The sequence below is a fragment of the Crinia signifera genome, chromosome 6 (assembly GCF_055691185.1).
Source record: "Crinia signifera chromosome 6, ASM5569118v1, whole genome shotgun sequence".
Taxonomy (NCBI): Eukaryota; Metazoa; Chordata; class Amphibia; order Anura; family Myobatrachidae; genus Crinia; species Crinia signifera.
In genome coordinates this window covers 98123615-98144318 of record NC_139222.1, presented here as the reverse complement: position 1 = coordinate 98144318, position 20704 = coordinate 98123615, and the positions used below count along the sequence as shown (strand labels likewise).

The window sequence follows — 20704 nt, the reverse complement described above, 5'->3', positions numbered from 1 at the left end:
CGCCAAAAATGTATACCATAATGCCTATTACATGTCACGCACCCATATTATACCACATGCCATAATGCTCATTACGCGTTATGCCAGGGCTCAACTAATTTTTTTTTTTTAAATAAGGACAACACCAGAATGCCTATTATACTTAGAATTAGACTATAAAGGAGGAGTGTGCCTAGTCAGGTGTGGTGCCTACCAGGCTGGGAGATGGTGCTGCTATATGTATACTGTATATTCCTTGTACGGCAGGACTGTGATGAAGCAGCACGTGGTCTATCTGCGCTGGTTTTCCCCTTTTCACTCACTTGTTATGTCACAGCCCCGCATCTAGCACTCACCTGGGAGACCACCAGGTAAGACTTAGGTACCGTATTATTCTCAACCCATATTTCTGTCTGCCAAACAATATTCAAAAAAAGCACTCAGAGGAACACAAAAGAGATACTAAAGTATTCCCATGATGGACCAATGATTCCACTGTCTGCACATTTTCGTTCAAAAATATGGGGATGTGGAAAAATGTATGTTGGTCCTTCCAGCTTTCGATTTTCTCGTGCGTGGTAATGATATAAATGGAGTGTACTTATTTAGGGGGGAGCATTCCCTAAGAAACATCACCACTCAGTGCTCAGGGGCGCTGCTCGCCCCGGGAGACAATGTCAGCCACTGCCTGGCCCTGCCCCCGGCAATCTGGTGTGTCGCAACCCATGGGGGGGGGGGGGGAGGAGGCGGCATGGCCGAGCAGCTGGAGCCTGGCGCTAAGCAGCGGCAATCCCAAGAATTTTCCAGGCTTGCCAGTCTGGGCACTGAAGCATATCCCGGAAAATTCTTGGGATTACCACTGAAGGGGTTACTTGACCTAACCCTGGACAATATTCACTGAAGCTATTTTAAATAATAACCCCAAATAGATTTTTCTTATAATTATAATATGAATGTATATCTAATAAATATTGTTTTTTATTCTGCTATTTGGAAGCCATTGTTCTCCTGTCAAGTGTGCTCCCACACAAGTGTTTATACCAGGGCACAGACATACTGTAACAGATTTTCCAGGAAAGTAAACCAAGCAACTGCCTAGGTTCCCATATGCACAGACATAGGGAATGCATTGGTATTACTGCTGCAATGTGTATGCCCATGTACAGTATATGCATTGCAGAAAAAGCTGAAAGTAGCCATATCTGCATACCTCCTAACTTGTCACAAAGTTAAATTGGGACCCCGCGGGCACCCAACATTTGGGGGCATGGCTTAGCGGCAAAGGGATGTGACCACAACCTGTTTCTGCCACTGTGGAGGCATGATCAGCGACTCTGTGAGCTACTGGCCATGCCCCCAGCTCCACTGTCTCCAGGAATAAATGCTGCGTGCGCAGTGACTATTCACTGCTGCTCTACTCAGCAAAGCAGCGTTGTGCATGGGGGGACACAGGACATCCCATATCCCGCCAAAGTCGGGACAGTTGGGTGATATTCATCTCTGTAACTGGATGAGGGCCTTTTGCATTTATTGTACTTAGGGTTAGTTTAAGGGTTAGGGAGTTAGGGATATGAAATTAGGTTTAGTGTAGTGTTTAAGCCAGGCATGTCGAAACTATGGCCCTCCAGCTGTTGGGAAACTACAAGTCCCATCATACCTTGCCACAATTTTGCTATTAGGGAATGCTAAAACTATGGCAAGGCATGCTGGGATGTGTAGTTTCACAACAGCTGGAGGGCCACAGTTTGGTTATGCCTGGTTTAAGCACTAAAGAGGTGGCCAAGTACTGTAAGTTATAACATTTCCTATATACTGTATGTTGTCTCATTATCCTAGAGCAAAAATACATGATATTTATGTCAATCTCTAATAAAATCACAGCGCAGATGCATTGTGTTAACCTTTGTGAAAATCCATGCAATGTTGAACAAGGTAAACTACATACAGTATTTCCGACTACTGCAATCTCTCATGCAGATTAAGTACACGTACTGTTGTTCTCTCTGCTAACCACTAGGCGGCGGCAGAAACAAGTTAGAATATCGTTAATCCTTATACAGTAGATAGTTTGTCAATGGTGTTCTGGTGAGAGGGATGATAATTGTTTTACATATATCTAATCTGTGCAGGTTCATTTCAGATTTCATTAAGATAATCGGTCTTATTGATAAAGCACAGATTCCATATCAAGTTACATCCACAGTTTACTATACAAAAACTATGAAACCATACAGTATATTATAAATATAAGGAAAAAGAATTGCACACAGATGAGTTCGAAAACTGGTACTTAAATAAAGATTCTCAAACTTTTTTTCTATCTATCTATCTATCTATCTGTCTAAACTATTTATGTGTGTGTGTATATATACAGTATATACTGTATATACAGCGAGAGAGAGATACATACAGTACACTAGTATAAATAGATAGATATACAGTAGATATATATTTATATATAATGATAGATAGCTATAGAAATATCTCTCTCTCTACATACAGTATGTATATATATATATATATATATATATATATATATATATATATATATATTAGCATTATATACAGTATGAGTGTGTGTGTGTGTGTGTGTGTGTGTGTGTGTGTGTGTAATGTGTGACGTGTGTTCTAGATAGATACTGTATACATTAGACACACACACAGTCGTCGTATACTGTACATTATACTTCGTTGCAAGTTATCACACAGTAGTGTTAACTCTCGGTCTGAGAGCACGCAGTGGCATTGGGAGTAGACTGTACATTAGGATATAGCGTGATCTCTTTCAAAATTGATTGTATGACTGAACTTTTGCACAAGGAACTGTTCCTGAGGCTGATTCAAAGCCGATCTTAATTGATAAATAATAAGGCAGCAGCAGCAGCAGCACCCGCCTCCCATCTAATCACACGCGGCTAGGGCTATAACGCCTGCGATAGCTGAGCAGCAGGCTGAGGGCTGAGCTACGTTATAATGACATAACGCTTTGGGGAATTGTGGAAAAGAAGGAAGGAGTAGGACCTGCGCGCACACTGGCCATGAAATCAGACACAGGATCTAGGCTGCTGGCAGTAGAAAGGATCTACCTCTGTAATCAATCCAGCTGCACAGCCAGACTCCAGCGCACACACAGGATGGTCTGATAGAGGGGGGAAATCATGGCCACGTCAAGTCTTCTGCCTCTCCTTCACGAGCCTCCTCATCAATAATTCACTTTAGTACCTTTGGATGCAGAGTTTGGGGGAAAGACAGGGTCAGGGAGAACTGAATATTCTGAAAGTGGACAGGACAAAAAGAAGCAAAGAAGACTTTTTTTTCTTGGGAAGAGGGGTCACATTTTGGGAAGTGTGAAACTGCTGTCTCTTTCTACCCCCTCTCTATTTCCCTGCACAGCTGAGAGTGGGAGAGAGAGAGAGAGGAAGAGAGAAGAGATACTGTAACCTCGGGATGATGGTGCTGAACGTACTGCGCTCCTTTAAGGAGCTGTCTGTGGTGCTGACAGCAGTAACCTGCGCTCTGTTACTCCAAGCATTACCTGCCCTGGCGCAGAACGACACCGAGCCTATAGTCCTGGAGGGCAAATGTCTGGTGGTGTGTGATTCTAACCCGGCTACTGACTCCAAGGGCTCTTCCTCTTCACCTCTTGGGATCTCAGTAAGGGCAGCAAACTCCAAGGTGGCATTCTCAGCCGTTAGGAGTACCAACCATGAACCGTCAGAGATGAGCAACAAAACAAGGATTATCTACTTTGACCAGGTAATATCTGTTACTGATAATAGGTTTTAGCTAATTAGTGCTTTTTAACTTTGGAAACCCATTTATTTTAGTCAAACAGATTATTGATTGATTATTATTATTATTATTATTATTATTATTATTATTATTATTATTATTATCAGCTTTGAGTCAGAAAGGGATACATTGTACTGGACTGTTGATTCAACAGGTTGACTGCTTTGCTTTTTTTAACTGCATATATTGTGAAGATAAATGCTAACTCTTTAGTGCACTGCAGCAAGTACAGCCAGCAAGACATTAACTCGGAGCACTATCTCCCCACCCCACTGCACCTCAGCACACCCACTAGTTCCAAATACAGCCTAAGATCTGATAAATATTTCATACATTTTATTCCTGCTTGCTGTAATTAAGCATAAGCAAACATGGAAATACATTTATGGTGTATTTACCAATTTGGTTGATACACAGTAGTTTCTCTTTACTGGCTGTTTGTACCAGAACTGCAAAAAGATTGTATGTTTTACAATAGATTTTCGGAGATTATAGTTTCTGCTGGTACTTACCTATCTATCTAGGTAGAAACAATGGACGCTGATGTATTACATATTGGAGTTCACATCAATACATTATTATAATAGGATTTGTAAGTTTGGGTAGACATTTCTGACTTTAGTTTCAGTTAGAGCAGAAAATGAGCAAGACATTTTCATGGAAGGTTTTTTAACATAAATGAATGAGTCCCACACTGGCAGTGTTATTTATTTTTTAAAGTGTGGTAGAGCTGGCAAACGTTTATTACAGATACACAGCAGTAGGTAATTCATCCATAAATTGCCTCTGCATGAGGAAACCCAGCACATTAGCTAATCCTTTGGTATCTCAATATGTGTGATTTCACTAAACAAAAAAAAAAAAAGTGCTTATTTTATTCACTACAGGCTCCATATTTATTGAAGTCTTTGAATGGAACACATATAAAATATCTAATGTTATTTTACCAAAACTCTGTATGAAGTCTTGAACTGTCTGTGGGCTTTAATATATATTCATGTTAGTCCGCTATCTGGGTGTCTAATGTCCCTGAGAAAGTACTTTCTTCAAATATCCTGCTTTTAATTTCTTCATGTCCACATTAGAATACAGTATGAGCCTCTTTTACATTAACCCCCATGTCTAGACATGTTTAACCCTTTCAGGGCCAGCATCTCAAGAGATGCGCAAAATATCTGCTAACAATGCCAACATCTCTGTCAGTGATGTGCAAAATATGAGCGTCAACACCTCTGAGAGGGATATGCAAAATATCCGATATAAATGCCAACGTCGCTCACATTTGTTATATAAATTCAAATAAAAAATGTGTAAAAAAAAAATGACAGGTCATTATGATGACTAAAGATGTTTGCTTTCCAATTTTCACACCAATTTTGACAAATTCACTTGGCACTCAAAGGGTGACACCCAACGAACCCCTTGGGACGTTTTAATAAGGATGTCTCTAGGTTTACTTGGCATGTATTGATCATTACTAATAAAACAACTTTTTAAAAGCTAAGGGTATTGTGTATATTTAGACGCTCTGTTGTTCTTGAAGTTTTTCATGATTTATTTAAATTAATTCAAATGACGTCATACAGTATTTCTGTCTGATTATGACCTGGACAATATATAACAGCCATACATATGAAACACCCTTACATGTACACCAGATATGTGCTTGAACTATATTACTTACTGCAAAGTACTGCAAAGAGACAATAATACAGTATTTTGTCCTAAAGTGTTTAGTTGAACATGTAGTAAAGCATATGTACTCTATAGTACTGGACATATAGTGGGGATACTGTATGTATATTTTAAAAGGTTTATATTTGACTTCCTTACAGACTATATTAAGGCTGTAATTTGATATTTGCACTCAGCAATATAGTACAGAAGTATGAAGGAGGTGTGTGGCATTCAATCAGTACAATCAATTATAGATCTACAGATGCAGCTATTGTTATACCTAAATGAGTATGAGGCTATATTGAGTCATGTACTCTAATTACAACAAGATGTGCTGCTTAGAAATTACTTTCAGGGATAATGATCTGGGAGATATTGGACTATAAGTTAGGAATAAGTTTGGCTATAAGCGTGTATTGCTTTTATATGGTAGACATACTGTACTGTACATGTAGAAGTTATTACTCTTCCTTCACACTGTCTTATTCTAGTGCTTCTTCGTGTCTGACAAAATGCCATGTTGTGGGTAACACAATAGAGTATACACACTTTTCTCATTATATATACATATATATATATATATATATATTATTTTATTTTTGGTACTTTTTTTCTAATTTGTCCTTTGCTGTGCTTTAATATTCAAAGGATTAAAGCTAAGTATGTGCCTTATTAAAATGCACTCTTTGGTGTAGTAATGAAGACTTGCATGGCAACCAAAACAGAATGGCTTTTTCATGTGTTTGGGATTCTTCCATGTATACATTCTAATACTTTTACTGTAGGTCCCTGTCTTAATATAAGTGGATGCGCTGGAAATTCAGTAGTGCAAATAAGATGTTATTTGAAACAAAGTTACACCTATAGCAAAGTATTTTCACGGACAGCGTTTAACCAAAAAAAATATATAGTGAGAATTCAGAAAATAAAAATCTTATGAATAATCAGTTATTAGTAATATTAAATTGCTTTTTGCAATAAACCCTGAACTAGTAAAAAGAGCTCCTTTATTATTAGATTTTATTAGCTAGTCTTCTGGGAGCACATTCTTCTGGATCACTCTGCACTAGTGTGACTGGCTGCTATATTTGAACCTGTTGTCGGTGGGAACATGTTGTAGTGTAGACTTTTTGGTATCTAGAAAGCTCTTAACCCTTTGTGTGCCACCATCTCTTTCGAGATGCTCAAAATTTCTGCTAAAAGTGCCAGCGTCACTCACATTTGGTATATACATTCAAATAATAAATGTTTATATTAAGATGTATATTTCCTATGTAAGGTAAACATTACAGGTCATTATGATGAATATCAATGTCTGCTTGCCAATTTTCACAACAATTTTGACAAATTCCCTTGGCACTCAAAGGGTTAAAATTCATGTCTTGCCGAATTAACATATTGTGTTGGAAATGTCTTCAGAGGTTTTGAAGTTGATAATGTGCAAGTTATTCATATAATACGTAAAAGGCAATGTACTGCATGTTTTGAATGAAAGGCTTACACAGTAAATTACTTTCAATACCTATACCAAAATATTACCATAAACACTATGGAAAATAAACTCAATAATCCTTTATCTGGTTAGAGGTTGGGATTGTGTTCTTAAAAACTGTGGCATAAACACATGTGACATACAGTAGCATACCAAACATCTGAACAGATGTTGAAGGTAGGAGGCAGAAGCTGATGGCATCTGCATGTTAACCTTTTCATTGACAGGTATAAGCAACGTGTTGCCAGCTGATATGTTACTAGCTCTGCAGAATGAAATTAGATTATACAGATTGGGCTGGAGGCAGTAAAACAGCTCATAATCTTTTATGCCTTTGTGTTCTAGATCTTAGTAAATGTGGGAAACTTTTTTACACTGGAATCAGTCTTTGTGGCCCCAAGAAAAGGAATTTACAGCTTCAACTTTCACGTTATAAAAGTTTATCAAAGCCAAACAATACAGGTATGTATTCCTGCAAATAATATCAGATCCTACTGTTAACTTTTAAGCAATCTCTTGAAAATCAACCTCATTTGTTCATGATACAGTATGTAAAATGGTTAAAGTATGGGTACTGCAGTCATACCAGTGGCTATTTGCGATGAGCATTCGATATTTATTTTTTAATTGTGATGTCTATGCTGCAATGCACAACTCATACAGAGGCCTTTTATTCATATTAATGAGAACATCGCAGCTATCGTATCACAACTAAGCAGGTTGATTGCTAATTTGGTCTTAAATATGTTTTTATCAGGAATTCAAAAATAATGTTTTGACACTTTCCAAATCCATGTGCAAAGTATGACAATAAAGCAGAGATATGTGGCACAAATCCTCCTCTTGCTCAACTTCTTTATCCTCATCATCACCTTCTCCATTTCTAGTGTGTACAAATATCTTAATCAATTACATTTACTTCTAAGATTACTTTATATAGTGCAAATATATGTAGCACCATATGTCAGGAAAAGCAAAGAGGCTAAGCAACTGCAGTGGGGTGAATTTAACAGAATTGGGCACTTCAGGAGTAGATTATTATAAGCATTATACAAAAGCTGAGGGCCACATGTTAAGCACCCGTCCATTACATAATCAGCTCGCACAAGTCATTGGGTCCCCCTTTTCACCTTGGTATGCTCATTGAAGCCAAGCCTCTGGAATTATATATATATATATATATATATATATATATATATATATATATATATATATATATATATATATATATATATATTGTTATTTGGCCATGAGTATCAATCCTGTTTTAACTGGATGTATTCAATAAGCTATGAGGTGGAGAGAGATGTACCAACCAATCAGCTTTTCACTATCATTTCACAGAGTTTGTTTGAAAAATGACTGTTAGGAGCTGCTTGGTGGGTACTTTGGACCTGGTCTAGAGATTGACACAATTTGGCATTGCTGCTTACCTTTGGACTAAAAGAAGCAATGTCAAAATATTACCATGCAGCTGGAGTTGTCTAAGGACAAAAGCCGCCTCTTGCATGCAATACCAATCCAAATGCTGCTTCTAGAGGAGATCACCATTGGGACCATATTTGGTGATGGTCACAGCAGCCCTCAGTCATCAGAGTGACTGCTGGAACTTCTCTGCCAGGGCTAGGAATCTGTATCCCAAAATCTCTCTTCCCTTTATCTAGTTCCAAGTTTTGATAAATATTCTCATGTGTGCTATATGCAAACTGACGATCCTGCATCAAAACTTTTTACAATTGGTTGTAGTTTTAGTGTGTGTCTTACAAGTGTTTCATTTTATGAAGTGAATCACTGTTTGATAGAATCTGGCCTATCAATTTATTTGGAAACAGGGACATTCTTGGAAAAATTTCCTAGTAATTACCTAATCTTTTTTAATGAGCATTTTAAAAGCACTGTGGGTGAAATGTAATAGGGTGAGAGAACCAGAAAGTGAGAGATTTGGTAAGAAGTCTGCATTTTATTTTAAAGCGGCAATCATTTACACTGCAAAATCAGTTTGATTTTGCAGTGTGAATGATTGCCACTTTAAAAAAAAACCTGGAAATTTCTTACCAAATCTCTTGCTTTCTGATTCTCTCACCATATTACATTTCACCCTGTTTGCCTACTGTTTAGAATTCATTACATGTTATAGATAGACTACAGATAAATATTTTGGGGGCCTCTGTACCATAAAACCAATAGAGATAATATCTTAATTTAAACAAGAATAGAGACATTAAGAATTAATTTTTTGGGCAGCATGGATGGTGTAATGAATAGTATTACTGCCTCGCAGCACTAATATCACAGGTTCAGCTCCCAATATGTGGAGTTTGTATATTCTCCCAATGCTTGTGTGGGTTTCCTCCGAGTATGCCGATTTCCTCCCACAATCCAATAGTATATTGGCTCCCAACAAAAGTAACCTTAGCGTGAATGTGCGTGCACATGTGGTAGGGAACATAGACTGTAAGTTCCTTTGACTTATGTGACTTGCAAAATATTTTCTATAAAATGCTGTATAAATAATTGTTAATAATCAAAAGTTTTGAGAAAAATGCCCCATTTATGAATGCAGCGTGCATTTAATGTGATGAATAATCCATGTTTACACTTTCACTGCCACCATGAAAGGAAATCACATCTGCCCAGTCCACACATAAGAGGAATTTACCTTTTATAATATAACGGGAGCCAGCAGTGGGTTTTTGTTCTCAGCAACAGTTAAGCAAATCAATGAGATAGGTGAAAACAGACCAACATTCTGGTAGTGATTGGACATGCAACATACACTAAGGAGTAAATATAATACCATATACAGTACAAGCATCCAAGACTTTCCAGCAAGTGTGACTGATGTTTTAAAGATGTAATAATTGAAAAAGCAAAACCAACATGGATTTGCCTTTTAAATGATTGCCTTTTAAAAAGCAGATTCTCGTTTACTATTATGCATTACTGTAGGCCCCATATGAACAACAGATTATATAAACCATATTTTATGTGGTATCCATTTAAAATGAACACGTTTAAACATGTGGGTTCAAATTAATTGTGTGAAACAAGCTTAATGGAAAAATATGTAATTTGTATGTTTCGGCCATATACAGTATGTCTTGTGTATTACTTAGAAATTCCAATGAAATTGACGTTAATAAAATAATAAAAATGATCCTGTAGTACAATATATAAAACATGGTTGCATATAATAAGCATTAGTATGGATAATACTCATGCAAAGCAGAACTGTCAAGAATGATTGGCACATCTGATGCTCAAAAAGAATGACCATAAAAGTAAAAAATAAAACAAAAGATATGCATACTGTACATTAGATAAAAATAAATCATTCTGCTGAATGAAATCCTTAGTGTCTTTTCAAGCAGAACCCACTGAAAATCAGTGCCCTTGACATCAACGCAATGTTTTGTGCAAAAGAAGGAAATACTATTGAAATAATATTCTATGAATATATCTGTAGAGTTCTATTGAGACTCATTTCAGGTGTTGAGCAGTCAGTTAAACTCTAAGGCAGTGGTTCCCAAACTTTCTTGAATCACAGCGCCCTAGAGTTTCAGCATTTTTCTCAAAGCACCCCTAGTCCCAAAGTTTCTTATTGGTAAATTAAAAAATAATATCATATTAAGTAAATTGTGCTTATCTGTCACACTCAGGCCCCCATCACATTACTGTGACTTGTCTGAGGCATCCGGTTTTCCGTGAACTCCCCCGTCAGTTCTCGGGAATCCTAACATCTGATTTGGTACTTGATGTGCCCTTTTTACATGCGATTTATCACATGTAAAAATAGCATGGAGGACTTCCGGGGAAATCGGATGCGATACATCGCAGGTGATAAAAAGCAGACGTGATGTGCTCTGATGCAGAGATTCAGATTTACCCTTGGTGCGGCAGGTCTGATCTCCGACTCTGACCTGATGCTTATGGGAACGCACATCGCATTGGATGTCAAACTTGTGATTTGGCCACTCTTCAGTTGATTTCTCAGCCCGATCAGTTGGAATCTGGTAAAAACAAATTACCAAATTGCACTATTTTATGGCATAGTTGTGGTGATGGAGAAAACCATGACAACAGAAGGAAAGGGGGTCATTGTGTGTCAGGCAATATGGGGTCCCACAGGGGGCTGTTAGGTCACCTCTCCCTGGAATGCTACCCCTACATGGGATGTCTTTGGGGCCGACTCTGTCTGACTATGGCTCGTATGTGACCCTATGGCAGGTGCAATATATCTGAGTATGGCCTCCTATGTGAGACATTTGGCAGGTGCAGTGTCTCCATCTGGGTACAGCCTTAGTGTGATCCTATGGCAGGTGCAGCATCTGTCTGAGTATGGCTCCTATGTGACCCTGTGGCAGATGCAGTATCTCCATCTGAGCCTGGCCTCCTATGTGACCCTATGGCAGCTGCAGTGTCTCCATCTGAGTACAGCCTCTTGTGTGATCCTATGGCAGGTGCAGCATCTGTCTGAGTATGGCTCCTATGTGATCCTATGGCAGGTGCAGTGTCTCCATCTGAGCCTGGCCTCCTATGTGACCCTATGGCAGCTGTAGTGTCTCCATCTGAGTACAGCCTCTTGTGTGATCCTATGGCAGGTGCAGCATCTGTCTGAGTATGGCTCCTATGTGACCCTGTGGCAGATGCAGTATCTCCATCTGAGCCTGGCCTCCTATGTGAGACATTTGGCAGGTGCAGTGTCTCCATCTGGGTACAGCCTTAGTGTGATCCTATGGCAGGTGCAGCATCTGTCTGAGTATGGCTCCTATGTGACCCTGTGGCAGATGCAGTATCTCCATCTGAGCCTGGCCTCCTATGTGACCTTATGGCAGCTGCAGTGTCTCCATCTGAGTACAGCCTCTTGTGTGATCCTATGGCAGGTGCAGCATCTGTCTGAGTATGGCTCCTATGTGACCTTATGGCAGGTGCAGTGTCTGCATCTGAGCCTGGCATCCTATGTGACCCTATGGCAGCTGCAGTGTCTCCATCTGAGTACAGCCTCTTGTGTGATCCTATGGCAGGTGCAGCATCTGTCTGAGTATGGCTCATATGTGACCCTATGGCATGTGCAGTGTCTCCATCTGAGCCTGGCCATCTATGTGAATCCTATGGCAGCTGCAGTGTCTCTGTCTGAGTATGGCTCCTATGCAAGTCCTATGGCCGGTGCAGTGTCTCTGTCTGAGTATGGCTCCTATGTGAGTCCTATGGCAGGTGCAGCATCTGTCTGAGTATGGCTCCTATGTGACCCTATGGCAGCTGCAGTGTCTCTGTCTGAGTATGGCTCCTATGTGAGTCCTATGGCAAATGCAGTGTCTTCTTCTGAGTATGGCCCCCCGAATAAGCAGCCAGGCGTCTTTGTACACAACCACTGTCACCGATCATGCTCACAAAACTGACTTACTCTGTTTATGTGCAAAGACGTCTTCTTGCCATTTCCAGTCCACTTCTTTCTGCATGCGTCTGAAATACAACTGCAACTCTTTATGCACATAATCAGGATGCAGTGCTGGTCTGCCTTAGACGCATGCATAGAAGCAGAAAATGGCTCCACATGGTCTCCTATCTTGCATTATATTAATTGAGGATATTGTTGGGTTTGGGGGGGGGGGGTGCGGTTATCAAACAGGGTGCTAGTAGACCTACTGCAGGTCCTGCACCTGTCCGCAATACTGGGAGAGGGATGCTGTGTTGTGTGAGTAGTGATGGGTGCTGTGAGCTGAGAATGTGGCCTATAGTGTAGAATACCTTCTGAACACCAGGGGGTCGATCCATATACCAGAGAAGGGTGCAAGACGCCGCTGTCATGGTGTGTACATTTTTTGGGAAGTTTAATTAAAAATGACTTCACAGAAAGTTAGTGGACAAGTGGAAGATCCTCTCATCAGAGGTGGTAGAGGATAAGACAGCAAACATGACAACTTAAACATGCTTGCGATAGACATAAGGATATCCTTTCAGAGAAATAAGGATCAAATAGGGTTAGAGGTAACAATATAGTTAATATAGGCTGGCTCTGTCAATATAGGCTTGGGTTAAAATTACAGCCTTTCAGGTATTTGGAACATACAGTAAACTAAGTAACAGGATCACTGATATCCTTAAATAGTGTGTCAAATATAACATAGATTACATCTCTGTATACTATGTAGAACATTGTGGCTCACATATAGACCAACATTGGGCCAACTGGAGATTTGTAACCCAAGGTTACTAAGAGCACTGGTTCTGAATAGTTATAAAAGATACCCAATATCTGGGCACTGTCGATGCCCCTTGTCAGAGGATGTGTGCCTCAATCCAAAGCCAAAAGAACTGAAAAGGACATGCAACTGAACTCGCCTGTACTTTCAAGGGGTGCAGCTGTGCTCAGTACAATAATAAGTATATACAGTTTCTCTAATAAAAATATGTATTTCAAATTAATTTTCATAAGCATAACATAAGAAGTGCACTTCATTTGCAATTCAAAAATATAGACATAACAAGACATACAAAATGTAACATATAAGGCTTGGTATATACTGTACTGTATGAATTCTAATTAGAGGCTGGAAAGTGGCTCAAATTCATAGGCATCAGATGTCAAGTTTTAGCAAGACATACTTTTATATTTACCAGTCCTGCATTTATAGTAGGGTACACTTCTCTATCAGCTGTAATTGTCATTTCCCTGGGATGTTAATCCACCATATACAGGGTCCAGATGAGAATCCTCCCTCTGTTACCAGAGGTGGGCTGCGGATACTTGGAGAGTGAGAAGTCCGCAGCCAGTGATGGGTCAATAGTGAGACCGGTCTTATGTATATATTTCTAGCGGTATTTCAATGAGTGTGCGATGACTCGGTGAATATAAAAGTATGCCTTGCTAAAACTTATTAGAGAAACTGTATACTTATTATTGTCCTGAGCAGTGGCAGGTGAGGCAGGTGCTTTTGCAAAGTGGGAACTTGTATGCTGCAGCACTGAATCACAGTATTAAGAGCAGGCCATGCCCTATATACTATAGTATACATTGAATCAGCGCTGCAGCAGCAAAGCAAAGTTTTACAATAGTAAGTGCTATTACCTGTGCAGGGTGCCGACCACTTGCAGGGAGCAGGGGCAGGGGGGCTCCTCCAACTGGCTGTCTTCAACCTTTGCTGGGATTGGGGTGCATGATGCTGCTACTAGGAGTTGGCAGGCTCTGTACTCACACACGTGGCTGTGGAAGACCAGCCAGCAAGGGGTCCTCTAAGGGGCAGCTGAGCAACAACCGCAGAGGAGTTCTCTGCACATTTCATAAGTGATTTCCAGTCACTGTTGGTTCTCAGCAGCCCAGCAGCTCAGCCCAGCTGCCCCACCCCACGGAGTGCAAATACTGGATATCTGGCACTGCTACTCACTACTGCTGGCTATCGGAGGTCGGAAGCTGTCACTCAGTACACACAGTGACAGCCGCTCTGCCACCTCCCTGCACGCTGCCTTGCACACACTACTATCTCCCTGACCTCTCAGCCACGGTCACAGGCTCAGCCAGGAGCAGAGCTATTACAGCAGGACCTAGGAGAGACAATGGAGCAGACGCCCCTTCAGGGCTAAAAGTCTAGTGGCAAATCATATGTCTGGAGCAGGCTCTGCATGTATGAAACTTAAACGGCCTGGGGGGCATGTAGCACCCTGCCCCTCAGCCCAGTCCACCACTGGTGAAGTTCTGGCATCCTGCTGCCCCCTCCTTCTCTGTACTTTCATGCAGCCCGGCCCCAGGATGTAGAGATAGCAGCCATCTGATCAGCGGCAGTGAGGAGACTCCCCCACTGCCGCTGATCAGATGGAATTGTTCCAGACTGCTATCTCTACATCCTGGGGCCGGGCTGCATCAAAGTCGCACTGGCTACAGAGAAACCGCATAAGCTAAAGAACCTCCGTCAGAGCGGCACTTTACCTGCTCCTATGGAGGCTGTCAGTGTCAGTGTAAGCACTGCGGACCGCAGCCAAATCACTGACTGTGGGGGCGGCGGCCTTCCTCATACACGTGGAGCCGCTCCTGATGCTCTGTACAAGCTGACATCGCGGCTTCAGTCCACTGGCAGAAGTTTGTCAACGGCGACTTTAGGTAGGTTAGGCAGGCCCTTCAGAAGAGGGGGGATGGGTCCGGACCACCGGGAACTGGCCTGGTATCCCGGTGCCCCAATCCGACCCTGCTGCAGGGTTCCCCGGTGCCGCTGTCTGTCACAGCGCGGCAGCTGCCAGCACCACATGTCCCTGCACTGCAGACTCAGTGACAGCGGATACAGGCTGTCACTGTGTGACAGCCTGATCCGCTGTCCTATCACATCTGTCTCAGTGACAGGGGCGTGCTTTGTATGTTGGCTGAAGGCACGTTCCTGTCACTGAGGCAGAGGAGTAGGTGCCGCTTCCCTGTCATTTTTAAATGGGCTTTTCAGCTTATTTTTGTCCCCGCCATTTAGCCCCGCCCCTGCTGCTGACGGTTTTCAATTGCCAGCAGGAGGCACGGCTCTTGATGCCTCCCAGTAATCCCACACAGCAACTCACCCCATAGATTATAAAAAAAAATACTAATTAGATATTTATAACACAGTATGTGTTATAAATATCATATGTGCATATTTTTTTTTATGATTTATGACAGGGGAGGCTCTGCCTCCCCTGCCTCCCCTGACTGCACGTCCCTGGTCCTGAGCACAGCTGCGCCCCTTGAAAGTACATGCCAGTTCAGTTGCATGTCCTTTTCTGTTCTTTCAATATTGGGCCAGTTTGTCTGAAATATCAAATGAGATAACCTGATTTACCCATGGTGTGTTACTATAGAGGGGGAAACAGACCTAGCACTACCCCTCATCCTCCCCCCCCCATTGTGGATATTATGTCAGTGTTGACATTGAGAATGTGGGCATGTGGTATGTCAGCATTTTGAACTGAACATGTTATCATTTAGTACATTTCACCATTATGCTGTTGACATTCTGAATGTCAACTTTTTGACTCCATACTACCTATGCACAGGAAAAGTCATCTTATGGAGTGACTCTCAAACTCACATTACCATGTAGAAGACTAAGAGTAAGAAATGCTGAAGAGAACTATACTAGTTACTAGTTTGTGTAGTATAAATTGGATAAAATGTTTTAGGCCATAATTGCAAACACTTAGACAGTAATATCATGGGTATGGCTTAATATAGGTGCAGGACGTGGCATGGTGCAGCAAGTGATTCAGTCATAGAGGCTGTGCTGCATGATTGCATCATCATGTCCATGTCCCCTCCCCCATGATACAATGCTGATTACCTGCATTGTACAGCAGTGGGCGTGGTTACAATTGAGTCATCCAGAATCCCAGTCCAATCACTTCACTGTTGGCTGAGTGGTGGGTAGAGCCAGATTTGGGAGACTTGTCCTTCTTCCAGGGGCCTGGACAGCCAAGTGATTTTAGCAGCCTCCAGACGAACCCAGAAGATCATACAAGTATGGCTTTCTCACTCATGCAAATTTTCTTGAATATGATATTTACACCTACAGTACTTACATCTGAAAAAGTAGGACAAGTGAGGGAAGGAAAAATCTAATGTAGGTTGACTGCCGTTATTGCTGTGTACACGCAGGTGAAAACATATGGGAATGAATTTTAAAGCACCCACAGACACTTTCGAAAGATATCCTTTTTGTCGGTGGTCAAGGGCAGGAAAAAATACATAACTAAATATTAATCCAACAAATTCAGGAGCAGTAAAATATTAAATTACCATTGATCACCCTTTATATGCAGCTCTTATCAATAATATATATATATATATATATATATATATATATATATATATATATATATATATATATATACATACAGCCTGCCACAGTGTGCTCCGGCACTATGGAGTCCCCTGAGGGATAGCCTGCTCCAGTGCCCTCAAGATGGGTTTCACCCCAGGAATATAACTTCGATATACAAGCGGCACTTGGAGACTCAGGGGGAAATTTACTAAAGGAAATTTGTAAAAAATAGGTGTAAAAATAGGTGTATTTGTATCCAGAAATACACTTATTTTTAACATTTTCTATCCCAAAAATACGGCAATTCATATTCGTATTGATAGCACATCAATACGAATACGAATTGCCGTATTTTCGGGATAGTAAATTTCAAAAATAAGTGTATTTCTGGATACAAATACACCTATTTTTACACCTATTTTTTACAAATTTCCTTTAGTAAATTTCCCCCTCAGTATCAATATAGAAACAACGTGGAAGTGTTTAATTGGCTCAACGTTTAGAGGCCCGTGTCCCCTTCGTTTATACAGTGGCTGGAACAATCCCCCTGGTGTAGTAGTATGCAGCCTATCTTTCCATCAGGGAATTCCAAAGCGTTTCAACCAAGTTCTGGTCTTTTTCAAGGCTCCCAGATGCGCCTAGCCACTCCTAGATGCGTCTAGGGTGTTTGTATTCCTTGTACCCCCATCACTGGCCTGCTGCCATATAATACAGAGAGTATTCTTGACCTTACAATATCACATTACCTCATCAATAATTAACCCTTTCCAAAGATAACCACTTTAGCTTCATACAGTAGTAACAATTCCATTCAGTATCATTAACTTCTTAACCTACAATAATTACCATTATAGTCTTCATTATTAATTAGTCCGAATAAAATAAAAAATAAATGTCTGTACATTCAATTCTTAATTCCATTTGTGTGTTTTATTAAATGCTCTTAATCCTAATTATTGGCATTAAATCATGAACGCTTTGTCCCTTAATTTTCTTACTATTATCAACCATAAACTATTTAAATTATACCCAACCCCCATGCCCTAATTTATCTATTAGGTTATGGGGGATATATCTGCTGAACCTGTTCCTCTCTAGGAGGGGTATTCTGGTTCACTTCTTCTGGAAAATTCCTTCTCAAATGGACAAAACCATGTACACCGCAGGTGGGGCAGATATTACTTGTGCAGAGAGAGTTAGATTTGGGTGGGGTTTTACTTCAAAGTGAGATCTATATTGCAGTGTAAAAATAAAGCAGCCAGTATTTACCCTGCACAGAAACAAATTGACACACCCAAATCTAATTCACTCTGCACGTGTTACATCTGTACCACCTGCAGTGCACATGAAGTGAACCAGAATAACCCCCTAGGATTGGTACCAATCACGGTTATATCTGAATGATCGATGTTCATCTATCAATACACATTAAATTTGGATCGATTGTCAAAGCACAAGCCATTCCGGATAAGGGATTTTTCTGGTTTTTAGAATAATTTTTTTTTAAAACATGCTTACATGTCCCCTGGTGGTGCCCCGATGGTCCCTCGGTGCCCACAGTGTCCCCTGGTGTCCACAGCAGGCCTTCAGCATTGTATCTGGTGGCTCTAGTGGTCCCAGGAGTGCATTGCGCAAGTTCACAGGTGCGCCGGTGACGTCAATGCACTGTATTAATTGGTGCTGGAGAGGGGTGTATTAATATTTAATGGTGGAATTGTCATAGCAACGTATGCTGGGATGGGGTGAGGAGTAAATACTTAACTGCTGCGATACTCCATCTGTTTCTGGTGGCTGCATCCTCTGATCAAACCAGCTGGTATTCTAGGTAGGGATTGGGGTTCTAGGTAGCTGTGGTTTAGTGTGCCAGAAGGGGGAGGGGTGAAGGGCAGCAGCCTAGTTTGCAGGAAGGGGGGTGCCAGGTAGCAGCAATGTAGTGTGCAGTATGGTGAGTGCAGGGTAATAATGATGTAGTGTGCAGTTAAAGGGGTGCAGGGCAGCAGCAGTCTTGTTCGCAGGAAGGTGGGTGCAGGGTGGCGGTGGTGTAGTGTGCAGTAAAGGGGGGTGCAGGGAAGCAGTGGTGTAGTGTGCAGGAAAAGGGGCACTAGGAAGTTGTTGTACCAGGGCCCAGGATTTCTCATCGCGGCCCTGGGTGGCGTGGGTCGGTGCGGGGTAGCTTTTGCTGGTGATACCCCTACGGCAGTATCCTTGCATGCGGGTTTTAGAGCATCCCGTCTAGAGTCAGTGCAGTTTACTGTATTTCTGCAAAGCGAAGACCTTGAGAGGGTTAACCAGAGGCAGAACTCTGGGAGGCAATGGAGTCATCTGCCGCCGGGCTCCTGCTCCCAAGGGGGCACCTCTCCTCCCACTGGAAGTTTAAATCAGTTATTTAAAAGCCAACAATATTGCTTCTGTGGCTGAGTTCTGATATATATATATATATATATATATATATATATATGTGTTCTCTATCTATCTATCTGGTTATATAGGGGTGTATGTGTGTGTGTGTGTGTGTGGGGGGGGGGGGGAGGGGGCACCAGTATATATCTTGCCTCCGGGCAACTGGAACAAACTTACGCCACTGGGGTTAACTGTAGGTTAACCCCATCCCAGATGCAAACCTGACTGACCGCTGGCACCAATCTGCTTCTCAAATTTGGTTTGCATATACTGTACAGTGTTCAGGTATGGAGGAACCAATTAAGAAAAAAATACTTGAAAACACATTTCTGCTGTTACTTCTAATTTAAAAATCTTATTTTCTGTTTGTAATTTCACTTCTTAAAATAAAAGTCTAATTAGCTCTATGCTTTGATTTTTTTTTCCAGAGAGCTCTTTTGTATCTATTATTGGGATTAAAGCATCAAATTGCTTGTAAGCATTAATAAAAGTGAATTACATGTTCAGTTGCTTTATCATCCCTACAAAAGCATTTTTTTTTTCAATTTGTTTTGTGTGTGATTGTTTAAAGGTCAAAATTGTTCTTTTACGCACAAGCATAAATAATCTTTGTAAAATATTGTCTTTGTGTTTTATCACTGTCTGTTTTTCAAGCCAATGATTTTGGTTGACAGAGGCCATATTTGTATTGTTATATCCCTTTCACATCCCTTAACCGGGTGGGAACTGGGTTCTCAATTCTTGGTCCAAGCTGGCTCCACACTGGTTCGGCACTTTCACATTAAACCCTGGTCGACCCGAATTTAGCCCTTCTTATAATCGGGGTCAAATTGCCAGGTTTGTAGACCCGGGTTATAAACTTTGGTGCTTTTTTTTACACTGCATCTCAACCTGGTTCAACATGTCAGCAACCTGGCAATAACCCGGGTCCAAGGTGTGGTGTGAAAAGGGTAGATTTATTAAAGCTTGATGAAGTGATAAAGTCTCTGGTTTTTATCACCGGCCAATCAGATCCTACCTATAATTTTTCAAACCAAGCCTGTAACTTCACAGTTAGAAGCTGATTGGCCGGTGATAAAAAACAGACACTTTATAACTTCACCGAGCTTAATAAATCTGCCCCCCGGTGTATAACTTAATTGGCTGGTGCATTATCACTTTCAACTTTATCACTGCACCATGCTTAAATCTGCCCCTGAATGTCCCCATTATTTGTTCAAACAGCTCTAGGGTCTAAAAAGGAGAATCACCAGTTCACTCTATTTTTTTTTTTGTATTAATTGCAAAATTACCTGTGGCTACAGCATGGTAACAATAAGATTGTGGTCCAAATGTAATCAGAAAGTGAGATATTTTGGTAGAGTTTTCCCATTTTCTTAAAGCAGCAATCATTTACACTGAAAAGATGCTCTATTTCCTGTCAAGAGGCCTATGGTAAACTTTGCATTACGGCCACTGGCACGCTAGTGGTAGAAATTTAACTTCACTAAATATAAAAAACTCAAAGGAACATTTAACTCTGTGTTAATGATTTGTTAATCAGTGAGTGTCATTCCCGGTGTTTTTTGCAAGTATCCCAACAATTCGGCCACAA

General features: G+C 41.0%; 1 protein-coding gene across 1 annotated transcript in view; it reads left to right on the top strand.

Annotated features, from left to right (window-relative positions):
- The first annotated feature begins 2744 nt into the window (after positions 1-2744).
- The window catches only part of CBLN4 (cerebellin 4 precursor), a 31837-nt gene continuing 13877 nt past the window's right edge, over positions 2745-20704 (top strand). The window contains exons 1-2 of the mRNA XM_083146528.1: positions 2745-3735; positions 7286-7402. Of these exons, the coding sequence (XP_083002654.1) occupies positions 3427-3735; positions 7286-7402 (426 nt within the window). The 5' untranslated portion in view covers positions 2745-3426. The remainder of the gene's footprint in view (positions 3736-7285; positions 7403-20704) is intronic.